This window comes from Nothobranchius furzeri, chromosome 8 (genome assembly GCF_043380555.1).
Source record: "Nothobranchius furzeri strain GRZ-AD chromosome 8, NfurGRZ-RIMD1, whole genome shotgun sequence".
Classification (NCBI taxonomy): Eukaryota; Metazoa; Chordata; class Actinopteri; order Cyprinodontiformes; family Nothobranchiidae; genus Nothobranchius; species Nothobranchius furzeri.
In genome coordinates, this window is record NC_091748.1 from 63,435,331 (window position 1) to 63,461,369 (window position 26,039).

At 40.8% G+C, this 26,039-nt stretch overlaps 1 protein-coding gene across 1 annotated transcript in view; it reads right to left on the reverse strand.

Moving 5' to 3' along the window:
* LOC107392622 (adhesion G protein-coupled receptor D2) overlaps nt 1–26,039 on the reverse strand; it is a 144,945-nt gene that overhangs the window by 36,703 nt on the left and 82,203 nt on the right. Inside the window, exons 21-22 of the mRNA XM_054752261.2 lie at nt 20,395–20,448; nt 15,682–15,826 (exon numbers count right to left, since the gene is read on the reverse strand). Of these exons, the coding sequence (XP_054608236.2) occupies nt 15,682–15,826; nt 20,395–20,448 (199 nt within the window). The remainder of the gene's footprint in view (nt 1–15,681; nt 15,827–20,394; nt 20,449–26,039) is intronic.

A 26,039-nucleotide genomic window follows, 5' to 3' on the forward strand; every position in this document is an offset into this window, starting at 1 on the left:
ATTTGGAGGTTTTTTTTGGACATCTTTCCACGGATTGGATTACAGCAATGAGACTCGCCCACCGACTCCGTTGATGTTTTATCTCTACAAATAACACAAGTCTTAAGAAGTTCTGCTGTGTGGAGGTGTTGCTAATGCTTAGCTTCTACTAGCTGAGACTCTGCTGTTTTCTGGATGCTAAACCAACAACAGCCTTCCCCGTCATGAGCCAAGATGGGTGAGTCCATGAATGTTAAGTGACAGTGTGACGTAGCTCTGTCAGGCTTTTCAAATCCCGGAGTTTCACTGCCTATTTTTATCAGAAGCTAATGCAGGAGATAGGTGTTGGAGACTATGTTCATGTTATGCCTGTATGAAAGACTCAGTGACCGATTATAATCAGAAATTATCATTTACAAAATGTTTTCAGTGTTCCACACCTTAAAGGTTTCGGTGCAAAGATCAATAAGAATGCATTGCTGCATGGATCTCCAGAGATAAGAGACAGTGTCCTGGATTTCATGTGTGAAAATTGTAAACAATCTGCAGTTTGTGGTTTTCAGGAAGTTTATTTTATTTTGGCAAGTTAAGAAAGGAACGGGTCTGACGGTGATTGGTTTTTCTAACTGGGGCTGACCTCCAGCTGGCTTCTGTAAAACACAAACCTCATATATTCAATGTCTAGGATAACAAATGTAAAAAAATACTGATGGTGTGTTCAGCGTGCCTCCAAAAAATGAGTCGTTGATCCAACCATGCTTTTTACAGACGAGAGACACGCTAGGAAAGATACATTGCAATTTAGCCTTCAGTTGTATTCGATGTACACTGATGCTACTGGTGCAGTTGCATCGCTAATGTCATGAACTGGTTCAGATCGGTGAATCTCTCCATCCCTAGTATACAGGATGAGTGACAAGGCATGGAAAATCCTAATCGAATTAATGTATTCTGACAGAAATATATTATATTTACTACAGAATTTTTTAATGCATAACTTTCAGAAAGAACAGCGCCATTTTTGTGAGAGAGGCAGGTTATTTGGTGTCAGGCAGGGGTGGTGAGAGTGACTTAAGACTGACTGCCAGGCCCAGGGGAGGTGACCTGTCCCACGGCAGATGCAGGTCCTAGAATGACACTCTTGATAGAGGAGCAATGACAAGGTTAAATACAAAAGGCAGTTAGTAGAAGATTACATGTGGCAGCTGTTAACTCATGTCAGCGAGCTGTGTTCTTTTTATTTTACTTTATTGGGGGTGGGAGTTCAGACTGCTGCAGAACTGCATCAGTAAAATACCCATCAAAAGTATATTTTACTTTTTAAAGTGTATGGGATTGAATTGATTTGTTTTTATTGGTAGGACTTAACAGATTTTTCTAGTAGATGAACAGAAACGTAGAGGTTCCACCCATGCAAAATTAAATCAGAGAAATTTCACATGATAACATAACCTGATCAATCTAACAGTGACCTACTGAAACACATAGCCCCTCCTTACCACCAGATGAGTGATAAGAATTGAGGCGTTTTACTCACAAGCTCCCTTCGGATGCGAAACTAGAGCAAAAGCGTTATACGCAGCTGGTCCCGCAAGGTCACTAAATCAGGGGAGAATCGCAGCACCTTGTGTGATATCAGAGTTCACATGAGAACAAGCAAGGAGAAAGAACACTGCATGTTTAAAAAAAGGTGTGTGGTCTATTTTCTGTTACCTCAGCCACGGAGGTTTCACAGGACATTATGTACGTTTTACTATTTAAGCAACTGGAAATCAGCGTGTGACTTTTAAACTGAAAATTTCCATGTTTTGCACTGCTTTCATGTTTGACTTCCTGTCTAGACCAATCTGAACTGTGGAGTTTTATGCGTTCTGGAAGCGTAGTGCGTAAAACGTAGACTCAAAATAAAAGCAACACGTCCAAAATGTATGTCTCATGGCTAGTGGAAAGGCACCCACTGCCCATAATGGCAGCTAAATGTTGAAAAGTACATTTTAACATGCATGTGTCAGATTCAAGGCCCGCCACATCATTTGATGTGGCCCGTGAGAGCTCCAAGAGGCTTAAAATAGGTCTATGCCGCTTCAAAACGTGCATTGACCATAAACTGCATTTCCCACAATGCATGGCGATTGTGTTACCAGTGCAGTGACCGTTTTCTGCCACTAGGTTGCAGTGTATCCACTTCCGTGGATACGGAAAATAACTATCCACAAATTATCCCAAAATGTCCAGGAAGAGAAAGACTGATGCAGAAGGAAGAGTGTTTCAAGAAAGATGGGAAGGTGAATAAGTGTATGCTTCAAAGAGAAAAAACGTGTAAAAACCGTTTAGTCTGTAGTGCTCATGCTACTAGCATCAGTGTCTGCAGCATTACCGTCCTCAGTCTTGGACAAACTGAAAACACTCCTTTTACTCGGTGCAGAGTTTATTCAGCAATTTGCCAACTTTGAAGCCCAGACATGGAGATTTCTACTGGTCAGTAGTCATGGCCGACATCCAAAGCTCACCAACCAACCTCCAGACGGAGCTGATTCAACTCCAGTTTGGCAACACGCTCAAGACAGTATGACTCAGTAGCTGCTGCAGTTTTTATCTTTCCTCGCCGACAGACTGACCCAACTGCGTGATCAAGCTGCTCAAATGCTCTTCATGTTCAGCAGCACTTATCTGTATGAGCAACTGTTGTCTGTGATGAAGATGAACCAACAACACAGGAGTCTCACTGATGAACTCCTTCCTCAGCTCAGAGCCTAAAGCCTGATTTATGCTTCTCCGTCTGCGTCAGTGCGGAGTACACACAACGCCATTATCCGTCCTTGCGTAGGGATCCGGCAGGCACGCAAGTACGTACGGAGTCAAGCCCACTTTTTTAAACATCCGTCGAACGAGACGGATTACGCAAGCTTGTGATTGGTCAGGACACCGCTGTTGTTTACAGCGCCGCCATTGCAAAGAGAGCCGAGGATAACTAGCGGCAGACACGGAGAAGCTTGAAGAACACCTCGCGAAAAAACTCTAAAAATATGAACGTTTCGTCCTCCCGTGACTGGAGGAGTGAAAAGATGCGCAGCAAGCATTTTATTTGTGGATGGAAATGACAGGAAACGTGGGTTTAGAGGTGGGGAGCGCATGAAGCGGTGGGAGAATGAGAGACAAATATGACCGTGTTAAAAGTCTCTTATATACACAAAAAACACAATATAAACACACAATCTTGGACCGATACGTGAAAGGATACCACAGAACAGCGCTACGCCCTCTGTTGTCCTGCCGGGCAATTGCTTTGCAACACCCTCCAGGAGACGGAGAAGTAAAAGAGCAAAACGCTTCCGTCAATCCGTGCGTGTCTGTCCCTTGCGGAGCTGACGGAGAAGCATAAACCAGGCTTAACCCCAAAGACGCAGGTGTCTGGCTAGAACAGGTGAGCATCAGAGTTGATCAGAGTGGAGCAAACTGAGCCTGAATTATTTTGTTTGTTGCTCAAAAGCATGAAAGTTAATAGATGAGATATTTTCATTGAAGATAATTACTATTTTTTATTTTTGTTGTAGGCCCGTGAAAAAATATTTAACCGACTTTAAAACAGGAACTGGAAAGACTACAGATAGATGAATAGAATAGAACATCTCTTTATTGTCCCTCAGTGAGGAAAGTTTTGTGTCACAGCAGCAATAACATTCACTACAGGAGCAAAAAAGGGTGTGAAAAAACATTAAAGAATAAACAACAAGAAAACATAAAATAGGAATACTTAGAAAGTTTCAAAAATTGTAAATAAAAGATTGCTGAATTTATACACATTTTAAGAAAAAATATTTCAAAAATGTAAATATAATAAGTAACGAATACCACTGACAGGTTTTATTTAAAATGGACTCGCTCTTGTGTGATTTGGTTATTCCACATTCAGTGTTTCCAAATGAAAAGGTTTTACGGTAATTATCTGTATATAAAGGAAAATGAGCAAATTTGCTGTCACTTTTTCAAAAAATATTGAGTTTGGCCCACAACGTTGTCCCTGTTTAGAGGCCAGCTGACTGATATCTCTAATTTTTTTCTATATCGGCCATTGGCCAAAATTATTTTTAAAGGCCGACATGAAAAATAAATAAATAAATCAGGCACCTGTGTGGCCAACTGCCACCACTACTAGACTGAAGAAAGCACCCAAACAACCCCAACACACCATTTTATTAATGTTTTGGGTTTGTTTGATATTTGAAGTTCAATAAATATTAGGAGATTTGTTGACTTATCTAATTTATTTAGCACACAGTGAGAGTTCAGATGTCTTTCACAATCAAAGTGCTGCTAAAACACACACACACACACACACACACATATATATATATATATATATATATAAATATATACACACACACACACACACATATCTATGTGTGTGTGTGTGTGTGTGTGTGTGTGTGTGTGTGTGTGTGTGTGTGTGTGTGTGTGTGTGTGTGTGTGTGTGTGTATATATATATATCTCGGCCATCGGCAACTACATTCTTTAAAAATCGGCATCAGCCTTAAAAAACCCATATCGGTCGGCTTTTCTCCCAGTTCTTGAGTTCAGCCCAGTGTGAATTTGAGTGTGACACCCCTTTATTAACACATTCACATCCGGTGGTAAGGGGGGATTAATTGTCTCTTTATGTTCAGCTTTTAATGTTTTACCATAATTTTTCATGTTTGAATAATATAATATTTCATTCTAACAATATAATCATATTGTACAAATGTGATAAATGTGTATTTTGTAAGAAAGTAAAAGTTCTCTTGTTGGAACAATTAAGTTATGTTATAATGTGATATTGCTCTAATTCTATTTTGTGTGGGTGGCAGCTCTACATCGATGTATGTATATATGTGTCATTGAACAGGAATACATTAAAACCCTGCATGGGTATGCTTGGATAATTTAACTTGTTCATAAAAGACCGGAGGTCTTTTAGGGTTTTAAAAAAATGTCTTAATTTTCCGATCTTGAAACTTCCGAGTAATTTTACTAGACTTTCGTAACAATAGTGTCTCTCCATTTAACCAGTCTGACCCGAATGGATCATTTTCCGGGCCATTTCAGGAATAACAAAGTACCTGAATTTGGTATTTGGAAAGGCCCAGCATTGCTGAGTGGTGAACTCATGCTGATTGGTTGTAACGCAGTAGGAAATAACATCGGCACGTGTTGCAAAACAAGTGGTTGGAAGAAAACTGGAAGAGTTGCTTGTGAAGCAGAAAATAAACAGAACTTTATGTTGCTTTTAAATCACCATTTCTACACTCCCAACATGGAAAAATCATTGAAAATCCTGTGCTTTGCGGTCCAACAGGGCCACCTTTTAAAGTCACACAGCCGTCCCCCAAAAGGATTAAATGAAGTTACTTTGACCGGGTCAGGGACGACAAACTCCTCCACTTGGGGCAGGACAAGTATTTTGGGGTCTTGTTCACGAGTGAGGGAAAGCTCGAGCGTGAGATCGATAGGCAGATTGGTGCTGCATCTGCAGTGATGCGGGCTTTGCACCGGCCTGTCGTGGTGAAGGGAGGGCTGAGCCAGAAGGCGGGGCTCTCGATTTACCGGTCGGTCTACGTTCCTACCCTCACCTATGGCCACAAGTTTCGGCTTTTAGTGACTGAAAGAACAAGATTGCAGATACAAGCGGTCGAAATGAGTTTTCTCCACAGGGTGTCTGGGCTCTCCCTTAGAGATAGGGTGAGAAGCTCGGTCATCCGGGAGGGGCTCGGAGTAGATCTGCTGCTCCTCCACATCAAGAGGAGCCAGTTGAGGTGGCTCAGGCATCTGGTTAGGAGGCCTCCTGAATGCCTCCCTGGTGAGGTTTTCTGGGCACGTCCAACAGGGAGGAGGCCTAAAGGTAGACCCAGGACACGCTGGAGGGACTACGTCTCTCAGCTGGCCAGGGAACGCCTTGGGATTCCCCCGGAAGAGCTGGCCCACGTAGCTGGGGAGAGGGAAGTCTGGGTCTCTTGATTTGGGCTGCTGCCCCCGTGACCCGACTCTGGATAAGCGGAATAAAATGGATGGATGGATGGATGGATGGATGGATGTTACTTTGACAGAATAAAACTTTTGATGTTACTGATCTGTCTTTTGGTGCTGATCAGTGACATAATCTAAGTCAATGCTGTCCATTTGCAGCAACGCTGAGGCGTCGTTTATAAGTGATCGGACCGTGGTGGTAATGCTGCGTAATCGTGCTCTTTTCACAAAAGATTACGTGATGGCGCTATAAAGGCGGTAATATGATGCTGATTTGATGGCATGGTGTGTCTTGTAAAAAGGGCTTAACTAAGAGGACCAGGCCATCGTATTTTCTAGTGACTTTTCTCTCTCTCTCCTATAAAGCCTTGCTGCTTTTTTCACTACTTTAAATAAAACAGAATCAAAATGAGAAAATATTTTTAAAAAAATCAAATAAAACCTGCATGACCCTCTAAACTACCAGCCCCACCGATAACCTTCTGCACACACTCTGGTCCACGTGACAGATGCACAACAGAGGACGTCCGTCCTCAGTTCCATTTCCATATTGTCCAACTCTCTATGTTTATTTTCTTACTATTATGCACCTTAGGCAAATCTTGAGTTTGTGAGGGTCTTTCTGGGTGAAAGAATAAATAAATAAGCAGATAAACAGATGAATAACCCAGAGGGATGGGAGCCCATGTGGCCAGGCCATCCATCATATATCCTATTACCCTACACTCAGCGACTCCTGCAGTATATATAATGTAGTCAACCTCTCTAAGCAGATACAAATTCAACTGTTTTCCTCCTCAATTTGTTATATCTGACAACACCGTAGCTCGTGCCGTGTTGTTTTTTGAATTATGAATGGACTCCCTTTACCAGACTTTCAGTTGTGCATGATAGTGTGGCGTTTTTATGCAGAACAGCTGTGGAAAACAAATTCGTAAGGCCTGGCACACTTCGTAGCGGTTGGGCAAATATGCATAAACAGTTGCGCTTAAAGCCACTTAAGAACAACCAAATGGACTCAATTTTTCATCTCTGGGTTTGTTTCATTGAGTGTGATGAATATAAAATGCCAGGTTGTAATACAAGTGCAGGGGTTGTAGCTGTTTAAGTGTTTTAAATGATCTGTGAATGGCTTGGAGGTATTTCATAGCATAACAATACAATAAACAAGTGATTTAAAATCTCAGTTCTTGACACAAAGTCTTTCAAACCTAGCAATAAAGTCACAGATGTTACACATGTCATTTATTAACATGCAGAATAAATAAAATTAGAGAGAAACACAAAGAAGAAGAAGCTGAAGAATGCAGACAAGAGTCCAGGGAGTAAATAAAACCGAACAAATCAGATGTTCGACAGAGATTGACAGAATCCTAGCTGAGAAAGGAAGAGGAATGTAAATACATGGCAAGCTGATAGCACATTTTAACCACTGCCTGTTTGGGTATTTATACTGAAAGGCTACAATCAGGTCTTCAAAGCTTCAGCCCACATGACAAGAGCCTTTTTCAGGGCCACACATCTTCCAAACAGCTGAGCCAAAAATCAGTCTACGAACACACAAACACACAAAATCGCATTCAGTTAGCTGTCCATCACTTCAAAATGTAGAGAAAATACAGTTTAGATTGTGCACCAAGTGGGCAAGAGAAGATAAGTTGTAAGGAAGTAATTTTTCCAGGGACTTGGCTGAACTCTTGAGCCCTGTTTGGCTAGAGCCGATGTAGAATTAGTGCAGATCACTTTGCATCAGTGAGACACTGAACACAAGCTGCCTCTCAGAGGCCAAATCTCTCGCTGTCACACAGACACAAACATGTGCGCACCTCACCGCTAGTGTCCACCATTCAGCTGCAGTAATGATAAGGGTGATGTCAGTTCCCAGTGGAACACATTTTCTACCTTTTGGTTTAAATAGGAAGTCCTAAAACAGCTGTGGCCTGAAGATGAAGCACACAAGTTTAGACTGCGATAATGCACTCATCTTTTGTTCAGCAACAACCCGGAGCTGACAAAGATTTCTGACTGATTGACTCCCCAGGCACTTGAGCCAGCTCCTTCAGGAGAATCCCAAGGCATTTCCTGGCGAGCCGAGAGACAGTCCCTCGAGTGTGTCCTTGGTCTTCCTTTGGGTCTCCTCCAGGTTGGATGCATCTGGAAAACCTTACTAGGGAGGCCTCCACGACACAACCTAATCAGATGCCCGAGCCACCAGATGACCAAGCTTCTTACCCTATATCTAAGGGAGAGCCCAGACACCATGCAGAGGAAACTCATTTCGGCCACTTGTATCCACAATCTCACTCTCACTACCCAAAACTTGTGACCAAAGGTGAGGGTAGGAACACAGATGACCGGTAAATGGAGAGCTTCACCTTCCAGCTCAGCTCTCTCTCCCTCACTCGTGAACAAGACCCCGATATACTTAAACTCCTCCCCTTGGGGCAGGACCTCATCCCTGACCTGGAGAAGGCATTCTACCCCTTTAAAATTCAAGACCATAGTCTCGGATTTAGAGGGGCTGATTCTCATCCCAGCTGCTTCACACTCGACTGCGAACTGCTACAGTGAAAGCCGGGGATCACACTCTGATGAAGCCAATATGACCACATTAGCTACACAATGCAGAGACCTGAACTTCAGGCCACCAAAATGGATGCCCCTCAACACCTTGGCTGCACCTACTGTATTTTCGAATCTGAGTAGCGGTCAAGATTTTCTATCAGACTGCCATGTCAGATTTTTCCTGGCAATTTCAGGCTTCTGCCCCCATACAGTATTAGCGGAGAAGAAGAATAAATAATAATAATAAATAATAAATAATACATAATGAAAGAGGACTAAGCTTCAACAATGTCATAACAGCCTGCATCAGAGGGCCTGGTACCCCCCAAGTACCCCCCATAGGGCCCCCCAAGGGACGCGGTCAAACACCTTCTCCTCAAAACACATTTAGAACAACAAAAAACAGTAATAAAATAAAAAGCTAAATAAATAAAAACAAATAAATTTATAATGACACAGGGTGTTTCCTGTCAGTACATCTGCCAATGTTGGTACTTTATCATGATAATTTACAGACGTTTCACCATTAGAGGCTGAGTGATGAAAAGAATGTGAGTTTATTACGTCATTTCCAATGTCTTAAAGGTAAATCTCACGTTTTATTTAAAATAAAAAGTCTCAAGAAGAGAGGTAATCCTGTTCTCTGTCACCAAGCTGGGCTAAATTAGCATGACAAGAGATGATGTGTATGTAAAGGAGAGTAAGTGGGAGACAACCCCATGATGGTGTCAGCATGGATCTGTGTGTAATCTACAGAAAATGCACTCTGTAGACCACCAAGCGTTTTTTTTATCCGCAAGGCCCCTAATTGGCGGAGATACTGAGGAACACATGTGAGGAAAAAGGAGACAGGAAAGGGTGTCAGACATCAGCAACGTGTAAGCATATGGTTCTGAAAAGATTGGTTCCTTCAGTGTGGATGGCACTGTAGGAGCACAATGTTGAAGAAAAACATTGAGGTTAAAAAATCCAGTATATTCATAAAGGCCAGGCTATCATTACAGAAATGAATCATTTCAAAAGGTAACAAAACCAGAATCATATATGTGTACACACAATTCTAACACTTAAACACAAAAAGAAATGGAGAGGAAAACTCAGCATCCACTGAGATTCAAAATAAAAAATACAAGAATGATAACAGATTTGCTGTCTTTAGTTGCAGAATAACAGGCTTCAACAAAGCAAGAAATGACATTATGTAACACTGGCGACCTAACACATTATTGCTGTTTAAAGGGCTTGCAACCTTCAACTCAGCCATTGTTTGGGGTCCTTCTCATCAGAAATGCAACACTCATTCACATAGAAAACACCCATACAACCTTTTCAATTCAAACCCCTTCACTTCACCTCCTACTCCTCTTTATACACTTGTCCTTCTCTTTAGCTCGCAGCAAATATGTGTTTCACTTTGTTCCAAATTTTCCCCATGCACCCTGAACGTGACCCAATGCTTACAGCGAACGGCGTCAATGTGAACAGACCAAAAAACGAAAATGTTCAACCTTTCCTCCCACCCATGAAGCTGCACACATCTTTTAGTGTGTATAAACGCACAAATTATCAACACGCCAGAGTCTGAAAGTCATCTAAGATTTTGAAACAACTGTTTAGGATATGTTTTGTAATAAACAGCTTATTTTGATCATTATTTGGAGTTCACAGCTGCGTAACGTAACAGCAGCATTGCTGTAACACCGTGTGGGTGTCAGCCACCATCCACAGTCACTTAATCACGTAAATTTGCATTTGCATGATGTAGCACCGAGGCAGAAGCAGACCAGAGGAGCAGCAAATCGGCTAAATATTATCGTCTGACACGTGATTATTTCTGCGTTTGTATTCCATCAAGAAACATTATTTTTGCTGCTCAGTTGGATGAGTGTGTTTGCGCTGATGACTCGGCATGTAAATGTGCCATAGGGACTGCTTTTACAACTGCTCGCAGGTCGAGTGAAAAAGACAGTGATAGCGTAGAGGATCATGCAAATCACTTTGAAAGGAAATGCTGTAAATCAGCCCGAGAGGCGCTCAGAGCGGCAATAAGAGGCAATAACACGCCACACATGTACTTCCTAAATGTGAATATGATTATACAAGTCATAAAGCATTACCCATGCTGCATTTACCCATGAAGACCCATTCTCAGCAGCCATATTTAGCTGCTCATTTTCACTGTGAATTATTCTAAACAAATGGTTAGCACAGACAATGATACAGCGAAAATGATAAGAGAAAGAAAGTCGTTTTTTTTTGTGTTTCAATCTTATTATCCAAGTTTGTATTGTGATATAATAAATAGCAATTAGAATGCCATTGCATTTAAAATAAATACAATAAAGAAAAGAGAATGTCAGCAGAGTTAAAACTTAGTCTGGTTATTGTTTCAGATTTATCTGTGAACTTCAGTCATCCTTTATGTTTTAGGGAGTTTGTTGTCCTTCAGCTCTGAAGAACCTGATTCAGCTCCAAACTGCTGCAAGACTCAACTAATGCCCTTTTTCATTTGAATACATCTGGGGTTGTCCTTTTCAGGTCATTTTGACTTGACGGGGACAAAAGAAATGACTAAAGTTTCTGTGCTGTGGTTTAAAAGTCTCACTCACAGAGAAACTGTGATAAAGCCACATTATGCAACTTTTTCACATTTTTAAATTATTTACTTGAGCTAGTATGTACTAAAATGACCCTTTACAGGGTTAATGAAGTTTTCACTCAGACCCCCACCAAAATACCGTATTTGCAATCTTAGACTGTCAGGCTGCTCTCTCAGGACTTAGAAAAATGGTGCTGACATACCTGGAGCTGCAGTCTGGTTTCAGCATGTTTTCTGCATGTTTTAGATCACAAACACAACTGATTTGTTTAATTTAGTGATGAATCACTCATGTAGAAACCAAATTTCAGCAGTTAGATTAAGGTGTTAGATTAAGAGGAACGCACAGCGAGGAGATACGTTTTGCTTTTGGTTTGACCACAGAGAATTAATACGGGACACTAGGGGGTGCTAAAACAAAGCAAAACTACCAAGTGTGCCTTTTGGTTTTGATTTTTGATCCTCTTAGGTGTGTTCTTGCTGTGTCTTTCTAAATCCATGCTTTCGTTCTTTTTTAAACACAGAAACAGTTTTGTTTACCTGTTTGTAGCTACAGTTTCGCCGACGGCTGCCGGCTTCTTCAGGCTGACGCTGATGGTGGCGCGTCACTTCCTTCTCCGTTTATCTGCGGGCAGCAGAGGACGTTGTCGCCCTCTACTGCCCGCTCTCCCCTCTCCGACGATGCAGTCCCATGCGTGGTCCAGCGTGTAAACTCCGTCGTCCCTGTTCATGGTCCCACATCCACGTCTCCTAATCTCGATTGCTTCCTTGATCCATCTTTTGTATTTTTGTTGTTCGGTGGTTATGATCCGTGTGCTGTCCCATTCCATTATATGGTTTTCTCTTAAGCAATGATCTGTTACGGCTGACTTTTTTATTGTACTTTCTGCTTCTTCTTTTGCTGCTCTTGTGTGTTTACGATTTGCCTCTTTCTCGCACTCCTTTCTGTGTTCTATTGTCCGTGTGTTGAGTTGGCGTCCGGTTTCTCCTATGTATGTTTTATTGCATATTTTGCATGGGATTTCGTAGATGACTCCACATTTTTGTCCAGCTGATATTTTGTCTTTTGGTTGTACTAATCTGTTTCTAACTGTTGTGTATGGCTTTGTTGGTGTGTTTATGTTGTGTTTTTTTATTGTTGCTCTTATTTTTTCCATTATGCCTCTGATGTATGGTAGGGTTATCACTGGTTTTGGTTCTTGTCTTTCTGGGTTTCTGGTTCTTTTTTTGGGTTGTTCTTTGCTTTCTGTTTTTGTTTGTTGTTTTCCTTTGTTTATTGCCCATGTCGGGTATGCGCAGGTCTTTAAAGCGTATTGTATGTGTTTGTCCTCTTGTTTACGGTCTCTCTCTTCTGTTATTATGTTTGCTCGGTGATATAATGTTCTGATTACTGACATTTTGTGTATGGTGGGGTGTTCTGATGTCCATAATAAATATTGGTCTGTGTGTGTTGGTTTCCTGTATGTGTTTATGTTTAGGGTCCCGTCGGTCTGCCTGGTGATTTTCATGTCCATAAATGCTATGCTGCCTTCTGTTTCTAACTCATAAGTGAATTTTATGTTGCCCGTGTCATCAATATTGTTTAAGTGTTGTGTTAGTGTTTCTGTTTGACCTTTTGGTATGATTTCCAGTATGTCATCCACGTAGCGTTTCTATAGTTTTATTTTGCAGTTTGGGGGGGGCGGTGGCTATGGCTTTTTGTTCCAGGTCTTCCATGAAAAACTCACACAGGGTGGCTGATAACGGGTTACCCATGGCGAAGCCTTCCAGTTGTTTGTATATTGTGTTATCGTATGTGAAGTAAGTGGAGTTAGCTACCAGTCCTATCAGTTGTGCTATGTCATCTGCTGTGAGGTTTGTCCTTTTGTGTAAAGTTTTGTCTTGTCTGATTCTGTTAACTACTATGTCTATGGTTTTTTGGGTTGGTGTTTTTGTGAACAGAGGTGTGACGTCATGTGAGATGAGTATGTCGTCGGAGAGGGGAGAGAGCGGGCAGTAGAGGGCGACAACGTCCTCTGCTGCCCGCAGATAAACGGAGAAGGAAGTGACGCGCCACCATCAGCGTCAGCCTGAAGAAGCCGGCAGCCGTCGGCGAAACTGTAGCTACAAACAGGTAAACAAAACTGTTTCTGTGTTTAAAAAAGAATGAAAGCATGGATTTTTGATCCTGTTTTTTATGGTCCTTTTATTTAAATCTGCTTTATGCAAAAAAAAAAAATTCATCTGACATTTTTTTAATAATTATCTTACATTTGTATTATGATATTTTGTTTTTAGGGCGATTTATGACTTTCTGATTTGTTTTGTTGATCTTTGGGAAGCTCTTTGGGATTTTTCCTTTTCTGATAAGTGCTACATAAATAAACTTTACTTACTTGCTTTACTTAAAACAATCAGGTGTACATCCATGGGCTCACTCACCCTGACAAGAGACCAAAGAAGGCTGTTTTGATTTTAAGGCCAGGAGAGAGCAGAGTGGGGCTTCGCTAGTAGAAGCTAACCATTAGCACCACAACATGGTGGGACACTTTTGGGATTTGTGGAGATAAAACATCAATGTTGCATTTTTTTTACTCAAGAAAGAAGAGCTACCGTAGGCTGAGGAAGAGTCTCGTTGCCTTTAGCCAATCAGAGGTGAGAAGTTTGCATATCATGAATATTAATGAGATAAACTCTAAAACCTGCCTCCTTCAACTTCTTCAGATAGGACCATTTTGGATTTTTTTATCCACAGAAAACAACTTACAAGGGATTCATTCATACTAGCGACCAGAGCAAATGCATTTAAAAAACTAAAATAAAAAGAAGAAGTGAAGGAGACCTTTAATTTTATAAGAAATAACTTGATTTGAAGCTAAAGGTAACACACAAGTCTGGGTGCTGCTTTTCCAAGCAGAGTTACTCAATTTAAACATTATTATGTCATGGCTTTTCCATTCAATAAGTAAATATTTAGCTTTGAAATAAAAAATGTAGTTTTAAAAGAGAGCTGAATCAACAAAACAAAAACAAACTTGTTTCCTGAGTTTTCATCAAAAACTGAATATTGGAAAATTCTAAGTGGCTCTCTACATGCACCATCTGCTCTAAAATACAAGTGACTGGTTTTAAATTACTAAATGAAAGCAGAGATAAACCTCTTTGAAACTGGTACCACTGGTCTTCACCACAATGAAATCAGTCTGAACTCTACAGAGTGCAGCATGGGTCAGAAATCTGCACCAAAGTCAGGGAGTCTGGATAGTGTTAACGTTTAACAGGGGACTTCTGATGTCTAATTTCACTCAGCCAGCCACCACGTTCTACTGAAGCAGCAATGCTGCTCCAGAATGACAAAAGAGATGGGAAGCTCACATATTTACTGAAACATCTCTCCATTTTTCTGACCCTCTCAAATCTGTATCATCCTAATTTGTGACATTTCAGACACAAACTTGGCAGACAGCGTCATTGTAAGCTGCTATCAAGATAAAATACTGAGATGAGTTAAAGCCACTTTTAGGAATTCTGATGAAACTCTAAAAACAAATCAAAGACATCAGGATAATTGCTCATATGCAAATCCCTCAGCCATGGAGCAGCGTTTCCACCGTGCTCCTCGCTGGACTCGCGAGATCACAAAATCCCCCGAGACTTCAAAAGTCACGGTGCGTTTATGCCATCCGCATTAAACCAAAAATCATGTTTGATGTCCTTTATGATGCTGTTCCTCTCCACTGCCTGGATTAAAGCCATGAAAAATGCATGCTCTTCTCAAAAGATGCTGGGAGTAAATAATCCGTTAGGTCATATGTTTTGATGTAATCTACATAGATATGAAATCACATCGCTTAAATAGTCTTTTATTTTGGAAATTACCAGAGATTTTTCACTGAAACTGTGTGTGATATCCTGTCTAGCCCTATGTTAACTGCAGAAATTGATGTGTCCCAGAAGCAACTTGCGACAAAAAATGAACCCACTCCTTTTTTTTGCGGCGCAGCGCTTCTGGGACATGCCTGAAAATGTCCGCATCGTGGCTGGTTTGAATCACCCCCATAGACTATAATGAATTGTATTTGAAGCAGTGACGTTCCGCTGCCATTCCGTACTACTGATGTTCCCAGCGTGAAGTAGGAGTAACACAATCAATCCTTAAGGAAACAACTCTTTTTAGCAAAGCAAATTGTGACTTTTGAGGGGTTTATTCGCTTTTGCAATTATTCTGACTTCCATACAAATTTAAAAATACTTTTTATATATAATTTGCAGACTTGTTTATAGTAATCCCTAAAACTGATAAAAATCTCCATTCACTATCATTTTGGCCAGGACAGCTGCAGTCTTGGCAAAAAAAAAAAGTCTTCTAGACTTAGAAAAAGAGTTTAAAAGCAGTTAAGAGTTTTATAAAGAATGAAAAGCAACACATTTCCTCCATTTCCAAGCCTTTTTAATGTTTGCTAAAAGATTTGGTGGTTTTTCATCTCTTTGAAGACTATGTGACAAAAAAACAACACTGCAAACAAATCCCTGACTTACAAATCCGACTGCTCACCTCTGCTTCTCTCGTCCTCTTTTCCGAGGCTTGGTGTGTTGGCGCATGGGTAGGTCTCCTCCTCCTGGCTCCGGCTCGTTCCGAGTGGAAAACTTGCAGGTCGGGAGTTGGTAACAGAGCTGGACGGTCGGGAGCTTGCACAGTTCTAGAAAAAAGCGAAACGTTGTTGTCATTTGGTGTGAAAAGGTTTGCTAATAAAATATTACTAAGGATTTCTTCATCATATAAGCATTAATCTAGTCTTGTGTGTCCATTCCATAATAGTTCACACACAATGTTTCAAATATGTTTTTAATTTGTGATTGAAAATAATTTAATTTGTGTCCACGTCAAAAACTGCTCATTAAATTAAAATCCTAAACTCAGAAAGCAAATCTGGAATTTTTATTTTCTGATCAATGTCTTTTTTTTCATTTTTCTCTTGATTGCAGTTACCTGCAGAAAATAAAAATATTAAATCTACTGTTGGAGCTCGAGCAGTTGGCGTGTGAAATCAATTTAGAGACCTCCTTGTTCTAAGCAGCCCAAATAAATGTCAATCATACAAAACCTACTTGTTTGCACGATTCTCTGGCAGGTTGGGGGTGTTAACAGGCCCCAGGGCCTCTTTTATTTTCTTCTATCTGGCAGAAAATTTTCACATGGCAAACACTCAGGACCTGCAACACACACTTTGTGTTTTTGTTCATATCCAGCCTCAGTGCACGTGAAAAAAAGCAAAACTACAAAGACAAACGTGTGCACAGCAACGGGTGAACATAAATATTTCCAGCTGGTTTTCTCAGCAGTGAAACAACATTTCAAATAATCTGGGTAACAAAGTCAGTGAAAGTCGCATTACAGGTCAATCGCTTTTATTTAAATACTTTTTTGGTCCATTTTCCTAGATCTACCACAAAGCTCTGGCAAAAAAAATCCACTTCTCATTTATATCTATATTTCAGGGATGTCACGAATTTGAGGTACTGAGAAAGGGGTGAAGGGGTGGATGGAGGGGTGTTTTTTATATGGATTCTGCAACTGACAGCTTTATTTCTCAAAGCAATCTGGCTGTGTGTGAGCGAGAGGGGGTCAGGGTGGGTCAAGGGGTACATGGTATCAAACAGGCTGGCAACACGGCTAGAAGGGCTTGAGTGTGAGTACATATATAACCATACAAATGTAGGGGTAAAAAAATAAATAAAGCGGGGTGTGCAATCTACGCTGGTGGTGTGAAATACAATAAGGAAGAGGTCTAAAGAGGTCACTGGTGGTGGGAAATTAAAGAAGGGACAGTTTGTGATTAGGGTTGGTGGAATTTATATGAGATGTTGTCAAGGTTACTTGTGTCACTCACTACAAAAAATATATCAATAAAAAAAATGTGTATATATATATATATATATATATATATATATATATATATATATATATATATATATATATATATATATATATGTTAAATTGTTAAATTCATTCATGTACACAGAAAATATATAATTTTCTTTCATTCTCGGAAGGATACTATTACGCAAAAAAATTTCTAAACATTTTTTTTAATGGGAAATAAAAGCCAGGATGTTAGCGACACACGCCAAGCAAGTTAGCAAAATGTTTTGATACTTTTCAAGGGTTTTTCATTTCCTTGCAGGAGATGCAAGACCTCACTCGCATGCTGGTGAAATCCTAACAATGTTAGAAAAAAATGGCAACAATTTTCTTCTCTAAATGGTCACAAAATAGCAATTTATTTACTCTGAGTCAAACAATGAGAGAAAACACTGCGAAAAAGATCATGTGTGATAGTTGCAGTGGTGGTGTGGACGAACAAGAGCTGCAAGCTCTGGGTCTATCTGGCATTATTTCCAAGTCTGGACCATGAATGGTGCTCCAACATTGTTCTTTGTTGTTGTCCTCTTGTTCAACAAAGATGTTAGCAGTAACTCAGGCTAGCATTAGCAGTAGCCTCAGGCTAGCTTTAGCAGTAGCTCAGGCAGACATTAGCAATAGCTTCGGCTACTGGCGCATTCCAGTTGTCCTCTGAACTTGTTTTTCTGAAATAAGTTAGCCGGAAATAACGCAATAATCTTGGAATTCCGAGCTGCGAGCTTGTAGGTTTCAGATGACCTCAAGATCCCAAATTTAAAGATGGCTGCGGCCAGCGCTACCAGGAAGTAGTTATCGTATTTATTTTATTCTCATTTATATGTTCTGTTTTCTTTCTTTTTGCCATTTAACATAATGGGTACGTTGTTTAATGTTGTTAGTTACGTTGTTGACTAATTTAACATTGCCACCAAAATTGACTGGTGTTTATGGTTTTCCTTGCGTTTATATTTTTACATTTGATTTGTAATGTTTTTTTTTCCTTTTTGTATTTGGCAGCTGTTGAAGGGCATGTGTGTCACTATTATTTAGATGCGGAGAACACTTATAATTATCAGGCTAGTGCTTTTCTGTGACTAGCATTACCATGACCAACGTTTATATGTTGCTAACAATAAAGTGGGTTGGGACATGCAAATTTAAGAGAGTGTCTATGCTTATGATGTGTTAAACAAGCGTTTCTCTAAATAAATAAATAAACAAACTATTCGCAGGAGGCCATTACAACAGTAAACCCCAAAATGCTATGTTCAACCACGACAAGCAAAATTTGGTTTTAAATTCTAGGACCACTTCAACTACTTGCAGAGTTGATGGTGAAAAATTTTTTTAAATGTTTTTTATTTTAATTTAAATAACCACTTTAAATCACTAAAATGAAGTTTTGGTGAATTATATAGTTTAAATCTTGCGCTGGCAAAATACACAGCATACAAACTTCTTTATCTCAGACATGTGCAATACATCTTTAAATGACCCCATATGCAGCGTCATCGTCAAAGCCTCTTTACCCTAGCCTGGCAAGCCAGACTAAATAAATGTATTATTTAGTCTGGCCACACTCCATTGACGGCTCTTGGTTGTGGGGCGGGTTCTACCGTTGTCTTTCAAATGATCTCCGCATGCTACTGGACAATGAATGTGACATACTCTTGTTTCCCTCTGTTGCATCATCCCACCCACCAGGCATATAGAGTGCCCTGATTGGCCCACAAAGCGGATAAAGCTCTGTGATTTGTTCACTAAGCAGATAGAGCACTATGATTGGCCCACCATTATGGACCAATCACAGCTCTTTATGTGTTTGAAACCCCTCTAGAGAGCTGTGATTGGCTAGCCAGAGTCCTGGTAGGAGCTGCTGAGGTTCCAATGGAGCATGCCTAGACCAAACTTTGCAAAGCAAGAATTTGGTCTAGTTCACTAGGCTATCTTTACCCCACACCAGAAAGCACAAAACACCCAATCCTATGTTTTACAACAAGAGGATATATAGGGGCATGTGCGGTCATCTAGAGCCAAATGTCTCCTATCTTAAAAGAGGGACAGGTAGATACAGTATTTCAAGCAGGATTTATTGCACAAAGCAGCATTAGCTAAAAACCATCAGGCACCAGTGATGGCTAAAAAAAGCTCATTCTGGCAGCAGAACCTGGTAAGATTGGAAAATTGCCACCACGGGAGGGGAGAAGAAGCCATAAAAATGACACTAGATGGGGTCCCTCACTGATAACAAGAGGAGGCAATACATCAGATTGCACCTGACAGCACCCCCCCCCCCCCCCCCACACACACACACACACCCCCAAAGCCCCTCTCACACAGATACTCACAGACATGATGCCTCATCTAAATATGTTTTATTTGCCCTCACAGAATCGATCCCTGAGCAGAATGGGTCAAATGGAAGTTTTAGGTGCACTGTGAATTTTAAAAATCAATCTTGTTTCCCTAAATGGCTTTGTGATGACTTACTGTACAAATGTGTGGGTCAAAGTCCAGAGGGTGGGACAGAACAGGGTCTTTTTATGTGTGTGCATGTGACTGAGCTGAGGACACATTCAACAGAACAGTGATGAGTGTGCATTTGTCAAGATGCTAAGATTAACAACTCAGTTTGTGTGTTGTTGCATGTTTGCACGTGCTACACATTTCAGTATTTTTATAAAGTGTCATGTAAGCTATAATCTTCCTACACACACACACACACACTCTCACACACACACACACACACTCTCACACACACACACACACACTCTCACACACACACACACACACACACACACACACACACACACACACACACACACACACACACACACACACACACACACACACACACACACACTTGCAGTGGACCACAATTCTGCTAAACAGCAATGTCCAATGAGGTATAAATACTAGTCTGACACTTTAATGTCAGGGGACGGCTTGTCCTGGATTAGAAACTTGTAACCCACTGCAGAGCTTGACATTGCTGGGATGAAGGTGTTGCAATGAGGAGAGCGAGAATAAGGTGAAGTGGTGTGGGGGCTATTATGGAGGGTCTGTGTTTGATGTATAAGGGCATCTAACTTGGACTGTCAACTAGTAAGAGGCTATCAGACGCTGCAGATTCAGCTTTCATTGGCACGGGTGGTGTAGCAATTATTTTTCCTCCCACAGGAGAACAAATCTGTAAGGGAAACTGGATGATCACAGAATTGTTTTATACTTAAACACACACACACACACACACACACACACACACACACACACACACACACATGCACGTACACACACACACACACACACACACACACACAAATCTCAAAATACACATGGAAATTAGGAAAATGATGAATTACATACAGAAAAATTAAGGGCTTTTCTCCTCTCCTTGATCCTGTTAACAGTGCTCCGAACCTGAAAAGAAAAGGGAGAAAAAAACTCACATTATATGAAATAAAAAATGTATTTTACTGTAAATAAACTGCAAGTACATCACGGAAAAGGTATGATTGAAAGTTAAAGGGAAACAGCTTATTATTAGGTTTATAGTTTGCAGACACTCACATGCAGGAGCTAAAACAGTGTAAAATGTTTTTTTGACCATGTTCCCGTATGTCCCAGTGGCTAATGGCACTTGAAAGTGACACGTAGAACCGGCAAACTAAGGAGACGACTTCAAGCTATCATCTGTCAACACTGAGAGCCGAGACCAACAAATGGAGCTATTGGAGGAGAAGGGACCGCCCTAGCAGAACAGATTACATTTTTACACTCGAGATGAAACAGTGTGCACGCACAATTTTATTTAGCACATACAACACCAAGCATGAGTTGCACTGATGTAAGAAATATATGGGGTAGTCTGTATGATGGTAGTAAGAAAGAAAAGAAATTGAAAGACCTTGCAGACTTTGAGTTGATCATAAACAACAATTCTGTTTAACAGTGGAGACTAAAGCTTGGTCCAACTGGGCCATGCAACAGGACAAAGATCCCACACACAACAGCAAATCCACACCAGAACACCTCAGAAACAAAATATAAGGGAGATGTGTACTGGCCCCGTTCACGTTCAGACCTGGATACAACTGAATAAAAATAAACGGTGAGGCAATGTTGTAACAAAGAGTGGCCAAAACTCCTCTAGAACATGTGTGGGTGATGTGCAGGGACACACAAAATGGTTACTTTAGGTTTAGGTGCTATATTAGTTCCTCAAGTTATTTACATACACAAAAAAATAATAAAAATAATAACAGTAGCAATAATAACCATTATAGATAGATAGATAGATAGATAGATAGATAGATAGATAGATAGATAGACAGACAGACAGACAGACAGACAGACAGACAGACAGACAGACAGACAGACAGACAGATAGATAGATAGATAGATAGATAGATAGATAGATAGATAGATAGATAGATAGATAGATAGATAGATAGATAGATAGATAGACAGACAGACAGACAGACAGACAGACAGACAGACAGACAGACAGACAGACAGAGGTGGGCAGTTAGGGCCAGCAAAGCCTCCTCTGCTGGCCTAAACTTACTCAAAAACGTAAATGTATTTGTTTTCTTTGGTAAATATTTTAAATAGAAACATTTCAGTGGTCTATTTTCTTTATATCCTATTATACCCACTTGGCTGCCCTGCTTCCAGTGTTAAAATACCAAGGTTGGGTATTATCCAATCAGATTTAAGCTAGCTTGTGTTTTCAGGCAGATAATCTCTGCCCTAGGCCTACAGAATCAATCGAGAAGCCCACTGTCCGCTGTAAGTGAACAGAGACAATCTAGTTGCGATAGCCAATCAGCTCACGAGTCAGAGTGGCTCAGGCCAGCTAGCTGGCCTCATGCAAAAGTTGACATGAATGCATTCTGTGATTGGATAAGCAGTAGTTTGAACTTTTCTAGCGGGATTAAGCAAAATATCTAAACTAAACGCAGATATTTGTACCTATAAACAGCTATCAGTGTATTTTTTTTAACACATGATGGCTGAAAGAGGAGAAGGGACAGACTTGGTTGCAGATTTACTTGCCACATCATTTTCCAGACGGACATTTCAAGAAAAAATGGATCTTGTGAGAACAAGTCGTCCGACTCCAATGCTAGCTGGCTTGTCCCAGCAGGGGAAAGGATTTGTTTGACATTTTCAGGCAAGCAACTATGAACGGTACCCATGGCTAGCAGCTTCAGGGAACCGCTGCAGGTTATTCTGCAGGGAATGCCTGTTGCTCGCATCAGTTCGATTTGGTATTTGGAGCTTTACTGGATTTGCCTATTTAAGTTGTTTTACCAAGGCAGCAAAGAGACACCAAAGCACGGCTGGGCACTTACAAGCTACGGTGCTTTTAAAAACCTTTGGGGACCCCCGAGTGGATCTGCAGCTCAGTGAACAGGCACGCAGGGACACAGAGCTCCACAATGAAAAGGTGAAGAAAAATAGGGAGATATTTAAAAGGCTGATGGATTGTGTCATATTTTCGGGTAGACAGGAACTTTCATTTAGGGGACATGATGAAAACCCCAGTATTTAAATAGAGGTAATAATGTGGAGCTTTTATCTTTTCTTGCTGAACATGACGCCAACTTGCATTACCACCTGACCACCAACAGGGTCTTTACTGGGACATCAGGCAGAATACAAAATGACCTCATTTATGCTATTGCTGAAGTGATGGGAGATGAGATCAAAATAGAGATCAGAAGAGCCCCTTTTGTCACCGTCATGGTTGATGAAACCACAGACGTGGGTAACATGGCACAGCTGGCACTCGTCGCACTATGTGACAGCCACAGGTGTCAAGGAGCATTTTGTCAAATTTGCTCTATACCCTTTAGGGGGTCCTGGAGGGTGTGTGGGAGTTCGCCCAACATATCTACATGTGTTTTGTGGATTTGGAGAAGGTGTTTGACCGCATCCCTCGGAAGGCCTTTTGCGGGGTACTTCAGGAGTATGGAGTACCAGGCCCTCTGATAAGGGCTGTTAGATCTCTATATGACTGGTGTCAGAGCTTGGTCCGTATTGCCGGCAGTAAGTCGAGATCGTTTTCCATTGAGAGTTGGACTCTACGAGAAAGGATGACAACTGGGAAACTTGCAATACTTGCAAAATAAATACTTCATCAAAGCATTTGTGAAAAAGAATAAAAGCAAACGTATTTGTGCACAAAATACATGACAACTTAAAGTCAATGTCGTGTTTTTGACCCACTCTGGACTAGTAAATTTCAGTGAAGCAGCAGCAGTGACGTTTGCGCGACCTCTCCTGTTAATACTGCAGGTTACTAATCAGCTAAAACTGCCTATCATGTTGGCCTCATTAGCCTTGCATACACACCTCCACACTAGCAGACTCCCGCAACTAAAGTCAGACGTGGTGAAATTTTTTCCATCTTGCAAAAGCTACATCAAGATGACTCTGCCTTCTCAACGAGCATAAAGGAGAACATTTGGAAAGATCTTTCCAACCGATACCAGGTACAACTGATTATTTATCATAAATGAATTGACTGTTATAATGCAGGGGACCGTGTGCTATTAATTTTTTTGCCACCTATTGAACTACTCGGAATTTAATAAGGAACTGGAGAAACAGAATCGACAATGCCATTGAAATTGATAAAAACGTATCAGTTCCCACGCCCTTGTGTGTGTGTGTGTGTGTGTGTGTGTGTGTGTGTGTGTGTGTGTGTGTGTGTGTGTGTGTGTGTGTGTGTGTGTGTGTGTGTGTGTGTGTGTGTGTGTGTGTGTGTGTGTGTGTGTGTGTGTGTGTGTGTGCATCTCACCAGCACCAACTGTAAATTTGTAATGGCCGGGCACCTCACTCACTGCAGCCCGGCCCACAACATTAGTGAATATGCATTACGGCTTATGGCTTCATTAAGTTACCCTGAGCTGTGAATTATGACATTGCAGCAAACACACACACAGACACTTGTTCTCACAGACAGCACACACAGTGTGTGTTTTGCATACTGCAGAAATTAATCTTGACATCATCATAAGGAGCCCTTCAACACAATGCGGGTGTTGGTTAAAGCGCTGTATAACTTTATTTAAATGAGCAAATAAGACAAGGATTCCATCAGCACCAGCAAGCTTGAGGCAATTACACGACACACCTTAATTAATCATTTGACAATGAGGGGAAAGGCTTTGTTTTAGATGATTGTAATGTGTTTAAGGGGGTTTGCACGCACTCAAGGTTTTAAAACGATGCAAAACATAGTTCCTCATGTAAATGGACGCAAAGCGATTTCCATACAAAAGCAATGCGTCCAACAACACCTGCCAGCAACCTTGGAGTTGATGGAAATAAAGGGTCATCAAAGCACAGAATTACAAGGTGACCACCAAGGAAAAGATAATTGCAATAAATAATGGGAAGCTGCTGTTCAGTAATTAGCAATTAAAACATTGCATTTTAACAGTAATAGCGAGAGTTGTAGCCGATACTTTTGCAATTATTATTTATCCCAGAAACCAGCCCAATGAATGAGCGGGTTCTAACTATCTCAACACCGTATTTTTGCATATCAAAGCAACAGCTAACAGCAAAGTTCTGAAACCAACCACTTTTGTTATTTTAGCATAACTTTCATGCCAGCTGGCAATTCTGTTCAACATAGACAGCTGGGGAAATGCTAGGGGCAAAAAGTGCCAGAGCTTAGCATATCTCGTCCACTAGAATATTTTACCCATTAATGTTTTCATATTTGTGCAGTCTTCCTTTCTGTTACAGTTCACCCTTATAGCTTTGTGGATGAGGTGGTGATCTGACACGAGTTGCAGTTCAATGGTTAGTAACGTCCATGTCTCATTTTGGCTTCTCATTGGTACTAATTTATTTTTTATTTGGGATTTATGCACCTTTTTATGAAAGATGAGTTCTGGTGCACTTTGGTCAAACATGTAAAACAAGAGACAAGCAGAGTGACACAGACAGGTGAAGGTAGTCTAGAAGACAGACTGAGATGAGTAGCTACGAAACCAAAACAGCTGCAAAGAGTTCCTGAGCCTTTGAGCCTATTTATGCTTCTGAATCAGCTCCCCGAGGGAGAGACACATACACAAATTGACAGAGACGTTTTGCCTTTGAACTTGTCCGTCACCTGGGGAGTGTCTTTCTACAAACAGAGCGCTGTGATTGGCCCGGCCTACACTTAACCGAGCCAATGGCAAACCTACGGAGGCTACAACGGCGTGTTGCTAGACCAATCGGCAGAGCAAACTATTTTGTGTCGGCTAAAGCAGAGCTGCCAACTTTTCAAGTTTTTAATGCGTGAGAGCGGAAGGGGGTGGGATTCTTCAGCGTGATATATTGGAAGTGTGGCGCGAGATAATGTGAAGAGGGTCAAATGCGTGTCTCACGCTCAACGCATGAGAGATGGCTGCCCTGCTAAAGTTTGTCTGGATTTCTGGACGAACAAATATTAGCATTACAACAGGTTTTTCTTCTGTTTCAATTCACAAGTTTTGTTCTTTTGAAACATAAAACATGAACACGAGACTCCAGCACCTCCAGATCAACAACAACTTTGGTATTAAAAAACATCTCGAAGAACAAAAAAAAAAAAAAACCACCAGTAAGAACGTATGTAAATGTTTTCACAACAAAAAAAAGTCAGCCTTGCATGGGTCTGCATTTTCAGCACTCCACCTGTAACTCAGGGGCAACTATTCATGCTCCAAGACATGAATGCAGAAAAGAAAGAAAACATGGTGAAATTGAAAAGTTGAATGAGTGAACCATAATCTTAGATGACCAAATGCGCAGAGGCAATGATGACATTAGAAGCAAAGTCAAACTATGTTGCGCATGACGTTGTATCCACAACAAAAGACAAATAAAGCATTTATTCATCATAAAGCCTAGTTGGACTTATGTGGACTAGACTAGACGCAGCGTAGACTTACAACTTTGTTTTATTGCATTCATTTTCAAACTTACTTTGAATTGTTGATTCAAGATGCGAAGCTAGACTTATA